This window comes from Chanos chanos, chromosome 4 (assembly GCF_902362185.1).
Source record: "Chanos chanos chromosome 4, fChaCha1.1, whole genome shotgun sequence".
Taxonomy (NCBI): Eukaryota; Metazoa; Chordata; class Actinopteri; order Gonorynchiformes; family Chanidae; genus Chanos; species Chanos chanos.
The window spans coordinates 46,201,847-46,225,913 of NC_044498.1; the positions used below are offsets into that span (position 1 = coordinate 46,201,847).

Here is a 24,067-nt window from a genome sequence, read left to right on the forward strand (position 1 = left end):
GCGGCGTTTATAAGCTCTGTTGACAAGGTGCAGCGTAAAATAAATAAATAAATTAAAAAAAAAAAAAAAAAAAAAAAGCCATTCACCTGCCCCAAGGCATTAAAACCAAACCAAAGGGGGACTTCTGGGTTTGGGGGTTCGGGGGGGGGGGATGGGGGCTATGATTCAGAGTGAAAATGAGTTCCAAGAACAGTTTGAGCAAACCAAACCAGTTTTTTTTTTATCTATGATTTTTGTCAGCAGTTTGAATACCAGTTAGGCCAAAATAGGTCGTCCCTACATGTTTTTAGTAATTTTATACTTGTGCGTGTATGCCTTTGTTTGAGAATAAACCCGATATTCTGCTTTATCTCCTGTTGTGTCATTTGCATGTGAATTTGATGCACTTCTCGTATTCAGCTCTCAAAAATACAAAATGTTAAAAGAAGTACAACAACATTGCCTCTGACTATGCGTGTTACTACTTACAAAGCTGTGAGCTATACGTAACAGAAATAGAGACAGAGCAACATATAAAAAAAAAAATACAAACAGAAAAAGTTATTCACACGCTGGGTTATTCTGCTTTGACTACAGCCTTTTCACTTCCACCACCTCGCTGACATCTCTCTGTGAGAAACGCAAAACTTATAACCCGTGAAGGTTGTCCCTCCCATAGACATAGACGGTCTTCTGAAAAGCAATGCATTCTCAGTTTCCAACATCCCCTTCTCTCGAGACAACACACACCACTTTTCATTACGCTAGCCATCTGTAAGTCAGATATGTTTCCTGACACATCTTAGTTCTATGGGGCTTTTTTTTTTCTCCCAAATTGTGATTTGATCTGTTCTGTTGGTAATGTGTAATATGTAACAAAGACCAGAAAACTGCATCCTCAGGGGCTTGGCCCATCTGATAAGTGTTACAGAGTGAGTCTCAGTAACCGAAACTGTAGATAACAACAGCTTATAAATCTTAAATCCATAACAGCATAACTTTTGATGTCCATTTTAAATGAAAAAAAAAAAAAACACATTGTGTACACTATATAGTAGATAGAATCTATTCCTGTGGAATGGAGAGAATAGATTCTATCAATACGAAGACCTTCTCCTCTGATCTGTTCCCATTTACCTAATTAGACTAACTGTAGACTAAATGGAGCTTTGACAAAGTGGCTGAACCAAAGACTGTGTGTAAGTGATGCACTACTAGCTACTCTTGTCTGTGTTTTTGCCTTGAAAATAGCATCTCTAACTCTGACTGTAAGACACACCCTATTCCTGACAAGCACATCACCACCAGTAAAGACCCTTGTGCAATTTGTCCGTTTGTTTAAATTACGTCTAAGCCTCCTGTTTTCCTTAATTCGGCTAATGAAAAATGATGTAATGTGGAAAGACTGAGGAATTACCCAGCACGCACACACACACACACACACACACACACACGGACACGGACACGGACACAGAGAGAAAAAAAGGGAAGAGAGAGGAACACACTGCAACTAAAAATCACTCACTCGGGAGGAGGGAGAGGACCAGATTGGATGTCTGGGGTGAGTAGTATGGGAATAGGGCTGGGAGACCCATCCTGCACCACTGAGATCACAGTTCTGAGACCATAAACATGCTCCCACATCAGTATCACAGGGGATGGGCTCTCTCCTTGTACGCTCCTCTGACAGAGGCCTCTTGATCGCCAATCACCATGCCTGCACAAGACACTAGTCTCTCCAGAGTAAAAAATGGGTAAGATAGATGCATGGCTTCAAACCTATTCTTAAAAACAGCAGCTAGACCCCAGGGACTGTCTTACCTTCTCCTTCTCAATATAGGACAGATACACAGCACAGCATGGTACAAGTCCATCTGCACCTGTTCTTCGTGGAGCCTTTGGTGCGACAGTATTGGCTCTACCAGAGGGCTTCTGAATGGTAGCTGATATGTAGTTTTCACTTAATTGGTTCCTCCTCTAGCCCACTCACGTCTATGGCTGATACTACACTGCTTTCCTTTGGGGTGGGATATAACAACACAGGTGAACACTGAGATGCTCCATCCGTTCTGACCACAGCTGGCCGCAAAACTGAAAAGAGACAGAGAGCCGCGTATGCTCACTCTCTCTCTGCATGGGCGTGTTTGAGCCTGTGCCGGAGACAAGATCTGGAATACGGTTCAAAATGTTCTCTGGCACCCGCTTACAACAAAGGCAACACGTATTAAAAGACAAGACACATGTAAACATAGAAATGCTTAACGGTCAAGAACACGTATTGAGCTTCAATTAGTGGTTCGTATTGGATTCAAATTTGGTCTCATCTTCTGTTTGCATACATTTTAATGTAAAAATGCCTTCACAAAAAAAATTACATTGAATTGACTAAATTCCTAGGAGTCCCATGGTATCATGTATAATGGATGTTGATTACTTCTAAACTAGATGGACATGTTCACTCTGTGCTATGAGGGGTGGTAATGGCATAGTGGTAAAAGAAGCCGCTTTGTAATCAGAAGGATGTAGTCTTGAACCAAGAGCATGACGGTTCACTGCTGAGGTTCTCTGGAGCAAGGGACTTAATTCCATTATTTCCAATAATGTAAGAGCTACCATGATGGCTAGACATTTTGGATGAATCCTAATATTAGCGATTCCTTTTCTGCCAAAGATATGAAGGATTTCACATCTGTTTAATCACAAAATTTACTGAACACAGGCCACGAGGCCTTGGAATCACAACCAAGATATTGCTAACTACTGTTTTGCACTTGGACTAAAGTGCAAGCTTACCGGCTTGGCGCCATTATAATGTATGATCCAGATAGATTGACTCATCCCTCAAGCTGATTATATGGGAGATGACTTCTTCCTTGTTTAAGATATTTGTCTTACAACCCCGCATCATTACTCCACAATAGTATGTGGGCCCAGTTAGGCAATTAAACCTTCCCCCCCCCCCATGAGAAAATCTATAATATGACAACAACATTCATCACACTTTGAACTGTAACAATGATTTATTTACCATTAGTACATGTCACATCACTGCCAGCACAAAATACCGATTTAGACACCTTCAGCATTACAATGTAAAAACAGGTTACCTCAAAACCAACTGCAAAAAATAAGTTTAGCCCACGCGTGGTCCGGTCTAATCACGAGATTTGTTTGTGAGCTTCCAAAGAATTTACCACTGGGCAAACAAAAACTGATGAACGCCACAGAATTATTCACAAATTTAAACTGCAGTGACAGATGAAGCGATCTTACCATTTCAGGGAAGTTGGAATTTTTAAAAAAAATTTTTAGCAGGATAAGAACTGACTTTTTTTTTTTTTTTTTTTAAACACAAGGACAATGGAAAATCTCTTCCTTTTGATCATCTCATGATGACTCAAATTCCTGCCATAGCTCATTAGTTTTGACGAAACATCACCGTAACAAAGAGCAACATAATGAATGTGTATTTCATACGGTGATTGTATATTCTCTCTGTGGTTAAACGCTTCGGGCGCAATGGGTTTTTTATTTATCTGTTTCCTTATTTGTGCCACATAAACACAAACAGATTGGATAACAGAGATGAGGGAATATGGGATTAATTTGGAAGGGCCTGATTAGCACGTGGCCAGCCTAAGATAATTGGGTTTGGATGTTCCCCATGGCCTCCAGTGATATTGCAGTCTGGCAGCTGGTTGTACAACCACCCGCCCCCTCTACTTCCCCCCCCCCTAACTGACTGTCAGTCAGAGGCATTGATACACAGTGGGTATTGTGGTATGCGCATTCAAAGCAATATTCAGACTGTTTCCAAGTAACAGCAGCATACAAGTGTGGAGTCATCAACACCATGTAGATTTGCTGATGACCTCATTCAAGCAAGTATGAAAGAGACAGTGTCACACTGGACACACGGTGTGCAAACTGGGATAACCTAGAATGAAAATGATTTACCGTGAAGAGATGTACACGTATAAACAATGGTAATCCTCTGTCAGTGCCTGGGAACGTTGCGTTGTTGTCCGCGTACTGTACGACTAGAAATACACACACTGAAAGTTCAGATTCGCCAACAATGGAAAACTTCTGACAGTCGAGTTGGAACAATTATTTGGGAGGAAAATAGCTGACAAAGTCTATCTTCCTGTAAAGTAAAATCAGATGTTGTTTCAATTCAGATCACATTAAGAGACAATGACTTTTATTAGTCTTTCTTTTGGTCCGTTTTATTTCTCGTAAAGTGTTCTGTTGGGAAGATGTCCTGAGGCCAAATCCTTGATCCTTGATTTGCACTTGGGATGAGCTCCGTCGATACTGTTCAGATCCGTTGATCTGAAAGTTCCTATCTGAGAACCCTAATGAGGTCCAGGGTTATCCGGTTACGCTGAAGATCCACGTTTAGGACTCGAACCTCTACCCGTTCTCCCGGACCAAGGGCCAAGCTTCGACGCCGATGGTCGGAAGGAAGCTTATCTGGAGTGATGTAGCGTTTTGGGATGAGTCCAGATCGCCCTACTCCGATGTCCACAAACGCTCCGAATAACGCAGTGTTATCCACGCGGCCCGTCAGCACCGTGCCCTCCCGAAGGTCACTCAGAGACACGATCCCTTGCTTAAAGTCCGTCTGCTCGAAGTCTGCTCAAAGGACGGGAGAGGAAGGGAGAGAGAGAGAGGAGAAAGAATCAAATCGGACAAATTGATTCCATGCATAAGTTGCCCTTTTTCGACCTCATTCAGTGTGAATCTTAGCTAGAAAAATCTAAACAATAAAAATGATTTGACATCACTAAGAAGCAACTTTACCAGAAGGGGGAAGAAAAACAAAGAGAAGCAGACAATCAAGCTTTGAGGAGAAAAGAAGTGGAGAGCAGCCCTATCAAATTCCCTGAGACAAACTAAATTACTGCTTCTCATACCTTCACATTCCCTTTGGTCATCTCCTTTCAGACTCCATTTTGTCTGTACTGGGGAGATTTTTTTTGGGAGGTGCTTTTTTGGATAAACATGGCCTGGCTGTGGGCTCTGTGCTCCAGGAAACATTCATCTCTGATTATTCTTATCCGGGACACCTTACCTAGCGTACGGTTCACATGGCAGCTATTTATACAGCTGGCTACGGAGCCAGACTCATCAGGGTTCCAGTCAGGGGAAGTGAACCTACAACCTCCTGATGGGTAAGACAGTGTCCTATCCACTGCATTACACTGAGTCATGGCCTATTCGAGGTGTCTGATGCACCATCTGTCTATCTATCTTGACATACTGTGAGTAATGGTCACAAATGAACTCTGTGGACATTTAACATGGGCACACAGACAGAGAACTGGGTCAAAAACATATTTAGTTCTTCAGTTTAAGAGACAAAAGTGGATTAGAAGTGTATTTAAAGCAGAGGACATACAAGTCTCAGTTTTGGCGTAGGGAACTACATATTAAATGCATTTGAGTGTGTTCTTTTTTATTTTGAAATGGTTAATCTGTGGCATGACAGATCTTATAGATCAGAGTGCACCAAGCCAAAAAGATACTGATCAGATTACTGTCTTTGCCGCTAAGTTTGTACTGGTTTCAAATCCTTGTGTACATGTAGATATAAACTTGGTACCTGCTTCAGCCAAAGGAAATCACATTTTTATCAGTTTAAAAGCCAAGGGTTCACATCTATTAAAATCTGACCTGCAGTAAAGACATGACAAGGCGTATTATCACCCCGCACAAGAGAAACAATATGCTCTAAGATGTCCTGGTGTAATGGTAAAAACAGGCGCGGCGTTTGTTGTTCTGGGGGTTTTATTCTCTCTCTGAGAGTTGTTGGTTGAGACAGGGGTGCTCTGCTTTTCTCTTTAAGTAGCCTTCTCATTAATGATATATCTGTCGGCAGACGCGCTTTAATAACTTGGGTCTTCCCCCAAATTACGTAAAAAAAAAGGCAACTTCAAACACCTGGAACGTCGCCCAGACTTCTCACAGACAAGGGACAGACTCGGGGGAGATGAGAGCGGGATTACGAAAACACAAAAAGGGTTGAGAGGGAGAGAGGTAGAGAGAGAGAGATAGAAAGAGAGAGATAGAAAGAGAGAGAGAGACGCCAGCTATGTCTCTGATATGTCTAATATACAGCCACGCGGGGGGGGGGGGGAGTGTGTGTGTCAGGATCACTCAGTGTGTGTTTGAGGTTGCTGTAGTGCATCTGTTTTGTAACACAGCGTGTGCTCATAAACTGATACACAAGGTACTACAAATTACTGGTATGCTATTTTAACTTCATGCCACTGCTCTAACAAAGGCACTGTTGAGTGCAAATGTTTCCCATGATGTTCTCACAGTAGTTGCACAGTCATTATTTTCAGCCATTAAACGCTTTCAAAACGTTCATTTAAACAAAAACTGAAGACCTTACTTTTATACTCTTATATATGAGATGCGTTGTGTCTCTTACCTTGCCGGATGTCAAATCCCGGTGGCTGGGTGAGGCCGTCCACTATGAGCTGCAGGGTCTCCGGCGTGGTGTGAAGGGTTTTAGCCAGTGTCTCCAGACCACTACACCTAATGCTAGACCGCACGCGCTCAGTGAGCTCAGGGCTACCCAACTGATTCAAATGTCCACCAATCTGTGATAAGAAACTAGAGAGAGAGAGAGAGCGAGAGAGAGAGAGAGAGAGAGAGAGAGAGAGAGAGTTCACTCATTTGTACGATGGTTAACACTATTAGATATGAGACGTAAACTGTGAGACACCTGTCCTCCTGGTTGGCCTCTCTCTGTCTCTCACACGCACACACAGACTTATCATCAGCGATGTAATGGTACATCTCTTGGGGGTGAGGGGCGTTGCTGCCTAAAATGAATGGCTTTTTAATAGCTGTCTCCAGGGGCCACAAATTGTGGAGGGAGACCCCACGCAAGAGAGCGGGGCCCCAGGGCCAAAGCAGAAAGGAGCGGAGTGCGGGCGGGTGGAGGAGAGAAAAGGAGGGAGAGGAGAGGAAAAGAAGGAGTAGAGGTGAGACTAATTATGTCCTAAATCTTACATTTTCAGGCTCCGAGAGATGAGGAGAGAACTTTGCTCCATAAATCTAATAGCTTTTCTGAGGTCATTAAAACGGGATGTCGAGAAGCCAGGCTGAAACACCACCACCAGGACTACTGCACATGTTGACACAGACTAGTTGGGTCAGGTCAGGTGGATGGCTGGAGCTGAGACAGGGTTGACAAATTTATGGTCAAAACTATTTAAAATATCAAGCAAGTATCTTCTTCTTCTATGCAGGACAAAAAGCGTTCGATGCTTGGGTGTCACCGTATTGAACGAACGGCGAAACTGGCGGTGCTGAACTCGCACAGTTGAAGACAACAATAACACAAATGGGGAAAACCTGAAGTTCTAGATTAGAGACAGGGCTTTTCTCACAGTAGAGCGAGCGAACATTTAACACCCTTAAGCTACAACAGACCACACTATAGGCTAAACCGAATTCTCAGCATTTCACATTGTCACAAACCGGGATAAATTACATGGCCACGGTCAAGGTCATGGAGTCAAGGTCTTCATGTTGAGTTGACTTTTTTTCAAATTTACGGACAGGTCATATAGAGATGCATAAGCTAAGCTGGGAATGACTGTTCTGGAAAACAAAGATGCAAACACAGGGGTATACAGCAGTGCTGTCCCAAAGAGTAATGAGCCACTCTGTCCAGAGGTGCTTGGAGGAATGTGGGGTCCCGGGAGCCCCTGGAAGACAGGGAAGGGCAGACACAGCTGAAGGTAGACCTGCTGGGACATTTTGCTGATGGATAGAGGTCTCCGTGGCAGCCTGACGCCAGCCAGCAACCGCAGCTGTCCGTGCTATGAATGACAGGGCAGGTGGACCCCGAGGCCCCGCCCACTCTCTGCTCTAGGCAGAGCAGAAAAAAAAGAGTTACAGTGGGCGCACACTTACGGAGACAAAAACAACACGCTCTCAGTCCCTCGTCTTAAAAAGTGTGCAGTTGGCAGGAATAGTGTTACCCCTGTTGTAACTCTAAACTGCCTGTGTACAAACTGTGCTGCAGCTGTGGCTGTTTTTGCCAATTCTGGAACCCCCCCCACCCCCCCTCCCCCCCACCCCCCTCCTTGGCCTCTTGCCCCTTCACTCATCTGCCTCCAGAGAGGTATGGCTTCAAATTCACAGCTCTGTGGCCCCAGGTCTTCACACCAGGGAGCAGTTTTCTATTGGCTACTGCCAGCACTGGGCAGCTAACCTGGCCTCTGGACTCGATTCGGTGAGTCTCTTGATTCTGTGACAAAGTCTTCATGAAAAATGATGTTCCAAATAAATAAAACATAACTGAATCAGTTCAACATTAAGCAAGGCTCTTCAGGCTGGGCCAACATGTCAACATGGCAGGAAAACAAAGACACACACTCACTTTATAACCACTAGAGGTTCCCCAGAAAACTGCGGAACTCGTGGAATGAAAAAAACAAAAACCCCCTCCCCCAAAAAAAAACAATCAAAGTCTCTCCTCATGCTTTTGGTCCCTGAGTGATGAGGTGGTGAAATAACCGAAACACACAAACTGTGTATACACATCCAAACACTCACACACACACTCAAAGTCTCCAGACACAGTTTTGCAACGCATAGATTCCTGCCCGTGTTTCAGTTAGCTACGATGAGATTTAATAGATGAGATGTCATAGAACGAGAGCATCAAAAAGCGTATTGCCGATTCATGCTAGTCCAGCACATCTGCTCGATCGGTCCTGTCTGGTTTTGACCTTCAGGCTCACAGCTTGGGTCCACATTTAGTTCCTGATGCATCATTAATAATTCAGAAAACTATTTGATAAGTAATCAGCATGCACGAATGGGAGATGAGAAAAACAAACAGATATGCAAGGAACCCTTTGTCAAAAATGACAAGAATACACACGTACTGAACACACTCAGACACACCTACACAAATACAAAACACACACGCACACACACGCACACACACACACACACACACACACACACCCCTATTCCCCTGGCCCCACACCTCTCCACCCAATCTCCACTCATCCCTGCAATGTTCATCAGAGCTACTGTGTCTCTCCCTGGTCTCTGAGTGAGGTAAGGGAGGGGGGGGAGCTCTGGGTTGATTTATGAAGAGTCGGGGCTCGGGCCCAGGCGGTGGCGGCCGATTGGGCCGCGGGCTCGGGTTTCTGTGGGGGTCTCAGCCTGGCTCAGGTTTCCCCCTGGTGTGTTTGTGTTTAAGGGGGGGGGGGTAGCAGGAGTTGGGAGGGCTGTTGCTCTCTCTCAGATCCCCGCGAGTCGCACTTCTCCTCTGTCCGTAATGAAAACCAGCTCGGCGCGGACGCAGCGCCGAGGAGGCCCCCGACTCCGCAATGCGGAGTTTTTGGGTGGGCCTTCAGACAGAGCCTTTCCAGACCCAACTTGAGGGAGTTAAAAAGTGGACCCCCACCCACCCCCGCCAGCTCTCCCGTGTGGTGCCTCTGATGGGAAGCTCTCCCAGCGGAGTGGATGAAGCTGAAGCACAGGTGATTTCCTCGCCGCGTCCGTCTATCCAGACAGTCAGCTCGCCGGTTAACAACCCACTTATCGGACGTGGCGAAACCAGTAAAAAACGACCTGACGGTCGGTTCATAATGGAAAGAATTAGCTAATGTTACCCCAATAATCTGTAAAAGTCTGACAAAAAAGAAGTGGTGTCTTACAGGACACTAGGATTATGAGAGGGCTTCACAGACGGGTACTACCAAACTAAACGAGGTACTCTGTGCTCTCAAACTTACCACGTCTCACAAAAGCACCACGCCGAATGTTTATTGCTCTGTCTGAACATTCCTGTCTTTACAGACTCATATCTAACCAACCGTCTACAAGCTAATTTACACTGTGCAAATAGTGCTGTACAGCACCTCTGCTGGATCTGATCCTAATAGCGGCCATAGCGTCATTTCCTTGTAAATGTAAACAGGTTGGAAAAAGGTGGAGTTGCAGCATGAGAAACAGTGGCTCGTTCCAGTGCAGAAACTGCAGCTGTTACTCAAAACTAGCTTCTGATCAAATATTTACATTTATTTCATCGTATTTATTCAGACGAGAACGAGTCAATTATAAATCTGTCAAAGACGGCCAACCGCAGCACATCGCAACTGGAATGGCAAGATTTACCGATCACTCAGCCTTCGCAGCTCAACTCAAATTCCTTTCTCAACGGATCCGTCTTACTTGGAACTTCTCTTGAATCCTTTTAATTTAAATATCAAGGTTTCTTTTTTTTGTTTTGTTTTAAAGATATCTGCAAGCGATGTGAAGCACAATAGTAGCCGGGTAGCGTGCTCCACTAATATTGGTGGATTTTCGTGGTTCTGGAGAGTTAATGAGTTATTTCTGTTAATGCCATTGGTTGACACAACAGTCTCTAAACAGACGGTATTGTGTCAAGCACTAGCATAAAAAGTCCAACAGGACATCAGTGTAGACTGCGTATGTATGTTTATGTATGTGTCAGTTTGTTTGGGAAGTGGTTCCCAAAGGTGGGTCTGGGGGTATCGGTTTCACCATATTAGAGCAATATGATCCGCCATTAACGCCTGGTACCCCGCTCCTCAGACAGTGACCATCAGGCAACAAAATCGTTCCCAAAATCGAAAAAGACCACGGCGACACATCTGCCAGGGGTGAAATGTGCGACTCATTTCACACCCTCCTGCCCAGTCTCTGCTAACATGTTACACTATGCAGTGTACTCCTCACACAAGAGAGATCAGATATTCTCCCAATGGTAAACTGCTGAAGCTGTCAAGAGCTTTTCATTTAACTGTCAAGCGAATTGACCCAAAGTGTTGAGACACATCGGGTAACATGTCAAAGAGAGGGAAAGACAGACAGAGAGAGAGAGAGAGGGAGAGAGAGAGAGAGAGAGAGAGAGAGAGTGAGAGAGAGAGAGAGAGAAGAGCATGTAAAATGGTGTCCACTAACGCCTGCGAATGAGGGAGAGCGAGTGAACGACAGGGTGAGACAGAAAAGAACAACTGATGATTTCAATGTAGAAATGGGTTACAGACAGTTGGGAATCTGTAAAGCTTGTCATCATCATTATAAAGCTATCATTCAGACATCCTGCATCGCGTCATTAGCTCTCTCTCTCTCTCTCTCTCTCTCTCTCTCTCTAATAATTGCTTTCACGTTCCACACGTGTCTTTTTTCTTGCCAGTATAAAACAATTCTTCGGACACTGTGGAAAGCCTTTGTTTTTTAAGTCTGTTACACAGGATGACGCGACTTTGCCGAAGCAGCTCTGCTGGTGGCCATTAATCAAATCACCTTTCTCCAAGAAAAATATTTCTGGAAGCGCAATGACAATTTGAGTCTAGAGGAATCTCCATTAGCGTAGCATTTGGTACCGATAGAGTGTGTCGATAATAGAGGAGACTGTGAAAAGAGGCTTTTCTGCCTGGTTTAGTAGGAAATGAAGCTGAACGGAGAGAAAGGAAAACAAACAGAATGAGAGAGAGGGGAGGCTGGATATGACAGGGTGATTATTCCCCCACTCCGAGGCCTAAGTGGCTTTATTAGACCTCTGACCTGAGCAGGCGCCTCTGACGACAGATTAGGGGGTCTGTGGGTAGATAGAGACACACCCACGCAAACACGCGGCTGCGAGAGGAAGGTTAAATTGCTGAGAGAGCTATTCTTTATTAAACGTAAAGCAACGCGTTTCCATCTCTGTGCGGCGCGTAAAAGGCCGACGACACGATTCGTGCTGCGGCTTTCCCCCGCTTATATTTCATTAGAGACACGAACGCAAAGATCATTTCCACTGGCCGCCGCAAATGCGTTCGCTTGTAAACCAAAGGCTATCCACACAGACAATCTACTTAAATGAACCGTCATAAGTGTCAGAGAGAAGCAGTCAAAATAGATTCAAGCGGCACAGCTGCGGGGAGGGAGGGATCCCAGAGAGAGAGAGAGAGAGAAAGAGAGAGAGAGAGAGAGAGAGAGAGAGAGAGAGCCCTGAGCAGACACTGAATGTGCTTTTGATATAAGCTGTGGAAACACTAACAGTCCACTCTCACACTGTGCCACACAGGGACCAGATGCTGCCACTTTGCTCTCAAACACACACACACATACACACTCTCGCTCGCACACACACACACACACACTCAAACACACACATCCACGCACGCACGCATGTACGCACGCACATGCAGCCTGCCACAGGATTTCTGTTTCCATTTAGTTTTGTCCGCTGGAAAAGCCAGATGTGTTCTGACCTCATGGTGACACTGTAGGACTCTGGGTGGATGCAGGTTTGGTCCAGTGGGTTAGGCTGCGCGGAGATGGACCCAGAGCCTTTGGCCTTGCTCTTCTTAGCTACTGCTTTCTCCGGGGCTGAGGAATCTGTTTTTCTGCTGCGGAAAACCGTTACAAGATAACATTATCATTGCATGATAAAGCGCAAAGCAAATGATGGGCACGGTCCATGGAGAGCATGTAACTTAAATTGCCTCATATGTTAAACACGATCGTTTTGTTAAACGCAATAATTTAAGGTGGAATGTTACAGCCTTGTAGGTACAAAGGTTAATAACCCTCAAAAAACCAAGAATATAACAGCACGTTAGCATTAGCATCATCGTGTATTGGATTAGCATTATAGCGAATCAGATATATTAGAAATATGGCCACTGTCCTACGCTGGCTGTCATGTCCATTTTAGCTTTCAGACACATTCATTCATAAATACTTACTTTGAGCTTTTTGAGGGATGTCTCACCTCTCTGATAACCTCTCTCTCATACTTTACGAATGGCTAATTTACAGACGATCGGTGTAGCGGCTTACCTCTGCATGCTGTGTGCAGTCTCAGGATTAACTCTGATGAAGCCTGAACACTGTTGGAAACTCTTTGGGCCCAGGCCTTTGACAAGCCTCAGCTGCTCTCTGTTCAGAAAGGGCCCGTTCTTCTCTCGCCACTCGACAATGTTGCGCGCTTGGCCCGCGTTCAGACCTGCGACATGCCTGACACCACACATCACAACATTACCTAGTATTTCTAACAGCTTTTCATACCAAGACCATTCATTTATTTTCACTTACAGTGTTACTACAGGGATTCCCAGTTGGACGTAGCGTACTGTTCACATTCCTCTCAGCACCTAAATGTTCAAGCCTTTCATGAATCATGACGTGTTTTTGCTTATAGCTCTCCTTTGAAACACAGGTTAACTAGAAGTGGTTAACTTGGATCTGTTTGTGGTACTTTATACACTGATGTGAAAGGATAAGTCTCGTTTCACAAGGTTAAGATTTCATATTCATCTGAGCAGACCTTTTGGTTCATTTGGTTTGCTTCATTGAAGCTCTACATGTTTATGGCGTTCGTCACTGCTTCCTGCATCAGTCCTTTTCTTTTACCACATATACTGAACAAAAACGTTACCTCAGAAGTCAATTTAAAGTCATGGCTTTTTTTTTTAACGTCAATTTAGTGCACATGAGCGCAAACACAAAATAGAGATTAAAAAAAAAAAAGATTTGAGAGCACTTTCCAAATTTTCCAAAAGAATTAGCAAAAGGTCTTTTAATAATCTCATTGGCCTTTTCACAGAAGAAAGACAAGCCTTGAAAGGTTTCTTTTGGTGACGTGGTTTTAGCAATTCAAAGTGGCAGCTCCCCCTAAAACAGCTATGTAAACATCATATGTCATCACTTATAAATAAGGTCTGAATAATATTGGATCCATGAACAAGTTGGGTGTCTGGAGCTCTGGAGAGCAGAGCTCATTTAAAGTCAGGTAAACAGATGACCTGATCTCAGCCTGCCTAGCAACCAGTCAACCCCTGCCTGTTAATGGTATAATAGACCATTCCAACCAGTATATGTGTGTTACAAAGGGTATACATTCACATATAAGTGTGTTTAAGTTAGCGTTAAAGCATTATGGATGTGAGAGAGAATTTTGTCTGGGGTAAGAGGCTAGAGTGTGAGTATGTGAGAGAGAATGTTTGCTCAAACTTCTATGTATGTGCGCGAGTGTATTCACATATTTACATATGTATGAGTGACAGACTTTTTGTGTGTGTATGTGTATGTGTGCATGTGTGTGCGTGTGTGCATGTGTGTCAGTGTGTGTGTGTGTGTGTGTGCGTGTGTGCGTGCATGTGTGTGTCTGTGGGTGGGGGGTTGGGTGGGGTGGGGTGGGGTGGGGGGTGTATGTATTTGTATGTTTCTGTGGGAAATCAACGTTACTGAAGGGACTTGAGGTAGACAGTAATTGCATCTTGGATGACATTTTGTTTTGGAGTTGCATTAATCCAAGCTGCTGCTTTCAAAGGAAAGCAAACATTTTGTAATTACTCCAGTACCCCTACGGAGACTGACTGAGAGAGAAGGCCAAGAGCAGGCCAGACAGTAGAAGCTGTATGTATTTATTCATGAAAATATGATTATGTGTAAGGTTTTTCTTTTGGCATTTTAGTGTGTGCAATACAGTATGGAAAGAGCACGGAAAGAGTATACGTTTGATTATGCAGGTAAACAAGTTCCTTAGCAAACCAAATCTTTTAAGTCATTATATGTACATGTGCTTTGGTTAATGACAAAATGTAAGAATGAGATAGAGCACGTTTGTGTGTGTGTTTGTGTGTGTGTGTGTGTGTGTGTGTGAGTGAGTGAGTGAGTGAGTGTGTGTGTGAGTGCGTGTGCGTGTGTGTGTGTGTGTGATCACTGGTCTGGCTGGGTCTGAGTGGGGTGTCAGACTAAACACAGTGCTTTGAGTAGTAGGGAGGCGAGTGAAAGCTTGCCATGTTGTGACTGCTGCTGGAAAGTATTTGGCTTCTACCTCATCAGCGTCTCTGAGCAGATGTTGATGTCCACTCCCACGAAGCTCACACACTCCTGAACCACTCCGTCCAGCGCTGCCCTCAGCAGGCTCTTTGACACATCGTGCTGGAAAACGTGACGGCACACATCACTCACTCTGCGTGTGTGTGTGTGTGTGTGTGTGTGTGTGTTTGCTTGTGAGTTGTTTGTTGAGACAGCAGCAAGCCAATTTGACTTATTCATGAAAATGTCGAACTATACACTCGCAGTAAGCCTCATGAACATTAGATTAAAGTGAACACAGCTATAATGTGCACGTTTGCAAACAGGTAAATACAGTAATTGTTCATTGGCGATTAATTAAAAGCTTTAACCAAAATTAAAAGTTGTCCTGGCCTATGTTAAGACACTGTAGTAGTGGTTCAGTGTCAAACCAAGAGAGAGGGGAAAAAAAAAAGTTGCGGTGTATATGATGACAAGCAAAAACACCAAAAAAAAAAAAAAAGAGAGAGAGAAAGAAAGAAAGAAAAAGAGTAACAGAAAGAAAAAGTGAAGAGAGAGATGGAAAGAGGTCAAAAGCCTGTTTTCATTGGAAAGCATCTGTGACACTTCAAAGTCCTCTCACAGGGCTTTTCTATTAAATATGGGGGAATTGATAAAGTTAATTCAGCCGAACTTTTCGCGCTTTGGAGTCGGTTTTAAAGGCGAGATGGAATTTAAAGGGAAGAAAACCACAGGGCAGAATACAAAACTGACAAAAAATTAGGAGCAAGCTGGGAATTCTGACCAGTCTTTGTCTCGTATTGGGTGGAGGGGGCAGGCGACCAGTCGACATATGGAACAAGTTACTAGCATCCCAGTCTTGATAAAGACAGATACGGTATTTTCGTTTGGTGCTCTGGTTTACCGCAGACTTTTCTCTGGCCACTTCTGTTTCTTTCATATTGGTTAAGATTACATGGGGATAGGCTCGTGGAGGCAGTGGGACAGGTCATTCAAGAACAAATCAGAGCAGTTGGCATTGACACATTATACCAATACAGAAGCAGGGTATGAAATTCTCTCTCAATTAATGTTGCCCTCACTTACATTTCACTCTTGAGTATATATATCTTGAATATTACACCCATATATATATATGTTGGACAGCTCATTAAAATGAACAACTCTCTAAACATAGACTGAAATTTATAGTCCCCAGTACAAAATATACCTAAAAATCTAAAGTTCTTTTGATGAAGTATGTTGAAAGATCATCAAAAAAAAAAAAAAAGGCGCAACTAGATCAAAGATTCGGTAATGATCTCGTGATCGCCAATTAGAGTTGCTGCCACTTGAGAAGAAGGAGAATATTAGAGCTTGAATTTCAAATGAGTGATACCAAGAGAAGAAGATGTTGAAAGCTTGTCTGCTCTGTGCTCTAAACATCCCTTTCATTTGGGGAAAATCCAAAAGGTTCGTTTCATTACAGAGGAGCAGTAAAGAGTTCAGTGAGAGAACTCCAGACTCAAAGCTGTGAAGTGTATGTTGGAACAATGCGTTACTATATTAGTCAAGTTGTAAGAGCATGTGCCAAGGCATGTTTTTGTGTTTGAATGAATACAAATTCACTGTATTAAACAGTCCAGAGAGGCTCGCAGCTCTTAAACTACTATCATAATAAACATGTTCAACCACTCCCATGCACACACTAACACAAGAACTCATACACCAACAGATGAACAGGCCGCAATAATAAACAACGACAAGGACAATATATTTTCTTTTTCATTTTTTCTTTTTTTTTGTTTTTTTGGTCACGGCGGTTTACGCTGAGAAGGTGTTGGCATTCGAAACAGCAGAAAAGACTGAGCCGTGTAACCGAATTATTGAAATTAAGAAAACTTTCTAGAACAGTGGGAAGGTCACCTTGCCCTGAAAGCTGTCAAAGCAGCTTCATCGCGTTAACAAAAAAATCTAAACATTGAGAGAGAGAAAGCGAGGAGAACACAATAGTAAAGGCAAAAAAAAAAAAAAAACCCAAAACAACCCCGCCAAACATATTTAATACATTTTTTAGCTTTTAGAAATGTTTGAATGGGTGTCATTTCTTTTTTTTCTTTTTGCATAGAAACATGCTGTGGGTTCCTAAGGACCTAAGCCTTAAACAGCAGATGTTTTTTTTCTCCTCCACTACAAAGAAGGTGTTGATTTTTTTAATGCCAGTTCCAAAAAGTGTGACCAGGGAACTGAACGGCTTCTAATTATCGTGGAGTCCCACAGGGTTCCTTCCCGGGGCAGTTTTTAAGCCCAAGGTGTTAATGGATACAGTGGAAGGCATAGCTATGGCTGGCTGGAGATAGATTAATATTAAAGAAGAGAAAGAAAATTAAACAAAACAAAACAAAATTAATATTGCGAAATTAGATGAATAATATAATACTAATGGAACGGAATAAAACAGGAGAAACTTCTGAGAAGGTGACCAACGCTTGTAAAAGAAGACGCAAAATGATCTGTCCTACTGTGCATCGCCACAGCACGCTGTTTGCATGATCACATTTAATATTTCATAAACCCGTAATGACAGCTGTGTACATAGAGAAAGGTAAGAATGACATTTTTGCCTGTGTGTGACTGATGGATGTGTGTATGCCTTTCTCTCTCACCCCTCGCATGGGAACTGGCCAAAGGTTCCAGAGATTGTTTTACCACTAATGTTGTGTCATTCTGGCTCTCCAGCTGATTCATTAGAAAACACCATTACTCATTGTTTTCATACTGCAGCGCTGACATCTAAATTCAACAATGAGGGTCCCCTGGGACCAAACTCGAGAGAGGAAAATGAGAAGTCTGGCTAAGACTGCATCGGCCATGACGGTTACCCCTTCTGCCTTGACGAGTCAACCGTAGCTGACAAAAATCGTCAGTTTTCGAACGGTTCAGAGGACAATGAAGAAAACTGAAGAAAACCAGAGGACGTCGTATGATTAAGATCCTGTGAGTATCTGAATGACACGTAACGTTGTAAAGAACCAGAAACGTGACATGATCCAAAGATGGTTTTTTTCACACGAGAACAATGTTCACGTGAAAAGGAAACGCCTCCAGCAAACTGCTGTGAGACAAACCTCTCACTTTCCCATTGTAACCTTAGAGGGATGGGTGCTCTGTGAGCATGCTTATGCTATGCCCATAAAAATACCTTCAGTCTAAAGAGTAAACAGAGAAAGTACTTAAAAGCAAAACTTTTTTATGAATGGTATTCCCTAGTAAGTTCACCTATAAAAATAGGCCACATTTAGAATGTGATTTAAATGGTTTATTTAAAAAGACTGTAAGGATTTATTATCTGTGAGGAGATTTTCTCAATAGGTCCATCATTCAAGCGGAAGAACAACAAAAACAAAACTCTAATAAACTCCATTAAACACACACAGATGACATTTTTCATGTACAGCAACAGACTGATTGATGAGCATCAATATATGACATTCCCTTAAGGTATACTTAAAAAAAAACAAAAACAAAAAAAACCACACAATTATTCCTAATTTCTTAATCCACCAAGAACCACCCCACCCCCCTCCCCCACAATAGCAGGAAGAAACCTGAGAAGTTTGTGGACAGGTTCCCATGTAGCTGCACCCTAACCCTGAGGTTAGCTTTTGAGTTTTTGGCAGGCAGTTGGTTAGAGAAGGCCTCAGGTGCGGATGGAGTGAAAATTCTCACAGTCCCTGGACAAGCTAAGATAGGAAGACACCCAAAAAGTGTCCCCTGCGGGCAGTTTGAGCACTGATCCAGGAATGCACCTTCATTAGCATGCCATCAATCATCGTGGCCCATATACGATTTTTTAAGCCAAACTCTAGGGAGGCTGGAAGAATTATTTGAAGTGTGTTAATTTATGACGCACTATGTTTCCAATCTGTGAATTACTGTTTGCACGGTGAGAGAAGAAAAAATAAAACCTTATAAAGAACGGCTAATGAGAGAATGAGAGAGCTGAAATCGATAAACTTGCAGGTAGAACACAGGAAAGATGAAGACCAAACAGGTGATCACAGTAACTTTTTTGTAACAATACTGTTGTAAAAAAAACACTTGTTAAAAATTCCAATATACATGACTGGCAAAAGATGTTTGGCAAAGCCAGCAAGTAAAATTGTAAATTGGTAAAAGGTCTAACAAGACTCTAAATTGTGTAGTCTTTCCCTTTTAACAGGAGCACAAAGAGTCCACCATGTGCCAAAATTTCATATTTATAGGGTTAAAAATAAAACCAATCATAGATGATTACCTCTTGGTATACTGTAACCAATAGTCAAATATTTTACATTAAAAATGTGTTTGCAAAGGTGTACTGGGTCTACGGCTAAAGCGCTTTGCATTTACCCTAAATAAATCACTTAACATTTCTATTTCTCAATAACTTAACATTTCTAGTCACACATTTCTAGCAAGGAGTCAACAGTCAAGAAAGATTATCTATCTCTGCCATCCAGCTGGTCGCATTTAGATAAACCATCTTTACCCTTCAGTGCTTCACATCAGCGTGCCTCGATTTTCGAGAGATTTCTCTGCAGCTGGTTTGAGGTGGCAGTTCAAAACAAAGGTCTCCAAAAAGCACTAACTTGTGCTTAAATCAATATCATGTTGGTTTTAAGCAGAGACCGATGTGCTCTGCGTTAACAGCTAGGCCCCGAGGAGTAAAGAGGGATGACAGTGCAGCTATGTACATTCATAAGGTAAAACAGATAACAGTTAAAAAGTTAAAAAGCAAAAACCCATCGGGGAATCAATGGACAGACGTGGATCGGGTTTACATAAGCCGTACACCTTTTCTTTTTGTACAGACGTGCGTGTGTACACACACGCATACATCAATATCCGAACCAGCCTCTCGGCCTCTGCACCACAAACCCACACGGGGAACGAGAGAAAGGCCAGTGGTAAGACAAACACCCAAACTCTCCATTCTCAGCGTCAACACAAGCAAGGCAGGCAGGACCAGGGCAAGGCTCCGAACTCTAGCTCACACCAACACCCTCTGTCTTCTCTCTCTCCCTAACACACACACACACACACACACACACACACACACACACACACACACCTAACCAGCAGGATTAAATTCAGGTGCAAGGTCTTGTTTGGCTTGGATGGGCCCCAGCGTCAGAACAAAGTGTTTCTGTCCACACTCGGCCCAGTTAACAGCCTTTTCATGAAAAGCTGCCATTCTGTGATGTCAATCAGTCCTCCTCTCTCCTCTCTCTCTCCCTTGTGACCCGCCACGGATCTAACCAGCTGCAGGCTCTGAAAACACACTTCCCAGAGAGAGTGCAAAACACAAAAGATGTTTGGGAGGGGATCCCTTTACATACCTCCCAACCCATTGGCTCTCGCGTAACTAGAGACCTGCGACTTCAGCAAAACATGAAAGCCTCAAATAAAACAGGGAATAGCGGCTGAGGACATCCTGAAAGAAGTTTGGAACATGCCACTGACTGACACAGAGCCGAAATGGTGGGTACGAACCCAAGAAGTCTGTCGACAGATTTGCCATTTCCACTTATCTCCCGAACGTGAATAAGTCAATTGCAGCCAAAACTGTACACATACTAGATCCCCCATTCAGCGAGACATGAAAACATCCAATGCAGTGGAGCCAAGAGTTTTAGGCATTTTTGCTTCTGACTGACAGCTTATGACGATAACATGAGTTCAAACCACTCATGTGGTCAGTCAATGAACTGGGTTTTGTTTCATTTTTTGAAAACTTTTACTTAACCATCGTTTATTGATAAAACCAATGTGTAACATTGAACATGTTGCTGTGCTGAGAGGAGCACAATGTTGTTACGAGAGATAGGAGTACTGTGGTAGAGCAACTTGCTTTTGAGGGCCTTGGAAGAAAAAAGTGCTTGGTGCATCATAAATATACTTCAGAAAAACATTCCGCGTCAAGGTTAACGAGCATGACAGAGCACTTGACCAATCACTGTTGATGCCACTGCATTTGTTTAAGACCCTAGCAACAAGACCCTAGATACCAGCTTTGGATTTGCTCTTGCATTTCAGGTACAACATATCGTTCCAAGTGGGTGGAACTGCCAGTAAACCGGGCGGACGCTGTAAGATGATGGCGAATAGACAATTTAATGGTTGATTTTGACGCTCTTGACAGGACTCTAATATAAAACTTTCCTACGTTCTCTCAGCTCTTTTCCTTACCTTAGGCTACAGCACCACTGTGCTCAGAGCTGGAGTGGGTTAACACCTGCCAAACAGACCAGGAACGGCTTCATTCTTTTAACAGTCCTTCTGAACGCAGGAAAACTGCCAAAGGGCTTGTCAACTGGAACGTGAGAAAACACCTTTGTGGTCACCAACTAGACACTGTTTGTTTACACGTGTGCTTATTCAAAGAAAACAGCACAACTGCTCCCTAACTAAAACTTAACCATTTGATTGGCTAAACTGTAGATAATGACAACTCTTTATTTGCACTATCAAACAGCAAACAGATATTTCTAGAAACCTCCGTTTCAGAAATGATTTGAGTTGACTTAGTAAAACTTCTTGATGTCTTCAGAAGAGAGTAAGAATACAAAAGCAAGCTTAGACTAATATAAAAATACGGTGTAACTTGGCCTTCATTCCAACATCACTCTTTAAAACTCAATCCTGGGCTTTTCCCACGCTAAAAGAGGTAATACCCATCCATCATTACCTGTCAACCTTCTGTCAATCATCAGTCATTTCTCCTTTCCTCCTGTCTGGCCTACAGGAACAGAGTTTGACAGGGAACAAATCAGAAAAGCCATTAAAAAGAGCCCCGTGGGAGACTGCCATTTACAGCGCAGTGACATCACATTCACCTGACAATCTGAGGTCTTCACTGATCTTGTCATAAAACCTGTCCCAACACTATCCGCTAACACATACGCGATCTGGAAACGACAAAGCTTCAAACACTTGTTTTTTTTTTTTCCCCCCCATCTCTCACTATACTTTTACCTTTTGGCCAAGCGCAAATGGATTTTAAACTGCTCATTCGCAAACATGCAAAAGCATATACGTAAAGATGTATACGCAAACACATTTGATTGAAACACGTGGACAGATATGGAACTGACCCTAACCTTAACTCTCTTCATATGCACATGCACACTGACACACTGAGTGCAGGAGAGTGACAGTTACTTTAATATCCGGGGGTGTGTGGTATGTTTTCTCACACAGCTGGGTAAAATGGTAAAATGTGGCCCCCGGGACCTTTCAGCAGCAAGGGAAATCTTAGTTCACACACTCCGCCCACATCTCATTTGATTGACAGCTCAGAACATAAAGCTAAATATAGGAAGGTTCTAGCTGTTGTGATTGACAGCTCAGGGCATTTACATTTATACAGGGAGGCTCCACCCACCTCAGGGCTGACAGCTTCACCACAGCAAATCAATAATAATCTCATGAGTTGAGTCTTGCACAGTCTACCAACGTAAATACAATAACTGTCAAAAACAGCTTGATAAATTCAGTGAACAGGCTCCCACAGAACTGACTTGAAGTAAAAATCAATTCAGTCAAAACAGTGATAAACCTAACATTACACAACACAGATGTACTGGAAACAAGAGGCAAGAAATACAGTTTATTAATTTATGCTGAATGGATTTTAAAAATGCTGAAAATGATGTTAAATATCATGTTTGCCCTTATCAGTTTCAGCATAAGCTTAGCGTAGGCATGACAGATAACATTCAGCATGTTTACACATATTTCACCGTAAACACTGAAAACACACTGGAAAAAACACAGTGCAACATGAAGTACGGAGCAGCTTTCAGTCACCCTCTGTGCATTCTGAGGTTCTTGCTGTCTTAATATCGTTTGGGTTGCGATTGGAGGGTAAACATATTAGCTAAGTGGCTCCAGTCCAGTCAAATGTCCAGTTTATTCTTTTTCTTCATCCCAGTCCAGTTATTTCCGTTAACTCATTAGACATGTCAATCAAGGTTGTGGGAGAGGTGCTATGTGCTGTTTGACTGATTAGTCTGGCAAATTCCCTTTTTTTTTCAGCGAGCTGACTAGCTCCGGCGGTGCACGGCGCGCAAGCTGGCGAAAAGAACCGAGCTAGTGTATAATACCTGTACAACGTGACACAGCAGCTGTGAACCATGAGAAAAATGAGACATATTGTATAGCAAGAGGTAAGAAGCAGAAAAAGAAAACAAGGCCTCCATTTTGTTCCAATTGCTCGGTACATGTGCCAAAAGGCATTTTAGGGATCACGTACACTGAGAGAAATGTTAAAATGCACTAGCAGCCGGAGAATTCCAAAAGTCCGTTTAATAACGACTGGCTGTGACATGGCTGTGTGAGCTGTAACTGTAAGAAGAAAATTGTTTGGTATGAGGGCCCTGCTAGCGTCTCACAGAGGTTTTTTTTAGGGAGTCTGTGGCTACCACTGGTCAGGATGAAGCATTAGAACAGCATTTCTGAGTAGACTCTGGTTGACTTCACACCATTGGCCTAGTACCATCTGTGTATATCATTTCTGTCTTCTTACACAGATAATAGCGCTACCTGTAACCTATGCTTATTTGGTGGAGTACCGCTGAAAGCTATGCATGGATCGGATCAGTGAGTGCTGACTATTATAGCGGTGCTCTGAGTAATTCTGAAAGCCCAGCTTTGTAGCAAAACAAGAATTTTGAGCATGTGGGGATACTGAAATGACCTGAAACCGGCGGTCAACCCAGGGAAACATATTTTTGAACAACTGTAATGTGGAATTAAGGGAAAAATTGAAAGGACCCTATTTTTGGACAAACGTTATTAGTGCTTCAAGGAGCGAAACAATATACTGGGGGGGGGGGGGAAGCATGTTTTTGTCCGAGAGATTAGTAGAAATTCCTCAACAACAGAGAAAAGTATTCACTTAGGCAAAAGTCAAACCAAAGTTAAGTTGTTATGCTTGAAGAAGACAATGTAGACCGTCAACAGCAACCAGACAGACTAAGAGGCTCTGAGAGAGGATGAACCGAGAACACATATGGGTAAACAAATAAAGAAATAAACAAAGACAACAGGAAAAAGATGAACTTTCTCAGGGGCTCATAAAAACCTGTTGATAAATTCTGTACTCACGTAAACAATAAACAAAAAAACCTAACCGACGCACAGCAATTAAGATACCAAACACAGAAAAAGCCCCCAAAAAACGATTGAAGCTATAAAATCGTACGTCCCAATGCTCGGGCAACAGTCCAACACACACAAAAAG

General features: G+C 43.0%; 1 protein-coding gene across 1 annotated transcript in view; it reads right to left on the reverse strand.

Annotated features, from left to right (window-relative positions):
- Positions 1–4,324: 4,324 nt before the first annotated feature.
- Positions 4,325–24,067, reverse strand: part of srbd1 (S1 RNA binding domain 1) — a 53,450-nt gene continuing 33,707 nt past the window's right edge. The window contains exons 16-20 of the mRNA XM_030770439.1: positions 14,819–14,925; positions 12,820–12,996; positions 12,249–12,386; positions 6,422–6,606; positions 4,325–4,617 (exon numbers count right to left, since the gene is read on the reverse strand). Coding sequence (XP_030626299.1) covers positions 4,325–4,617; positions 6,422–6,606; positions 12,249–12,386; positions 12,820–12,996; positions 14,819–14,925 — 900 coding nt within the window. The remainder of the gene's footprint in view (positions 4,618–6,421; positions 6,607–12,248; positions 12,387–12,819; positions 12,997–14,818; positions 14,926–24,067) is intronic.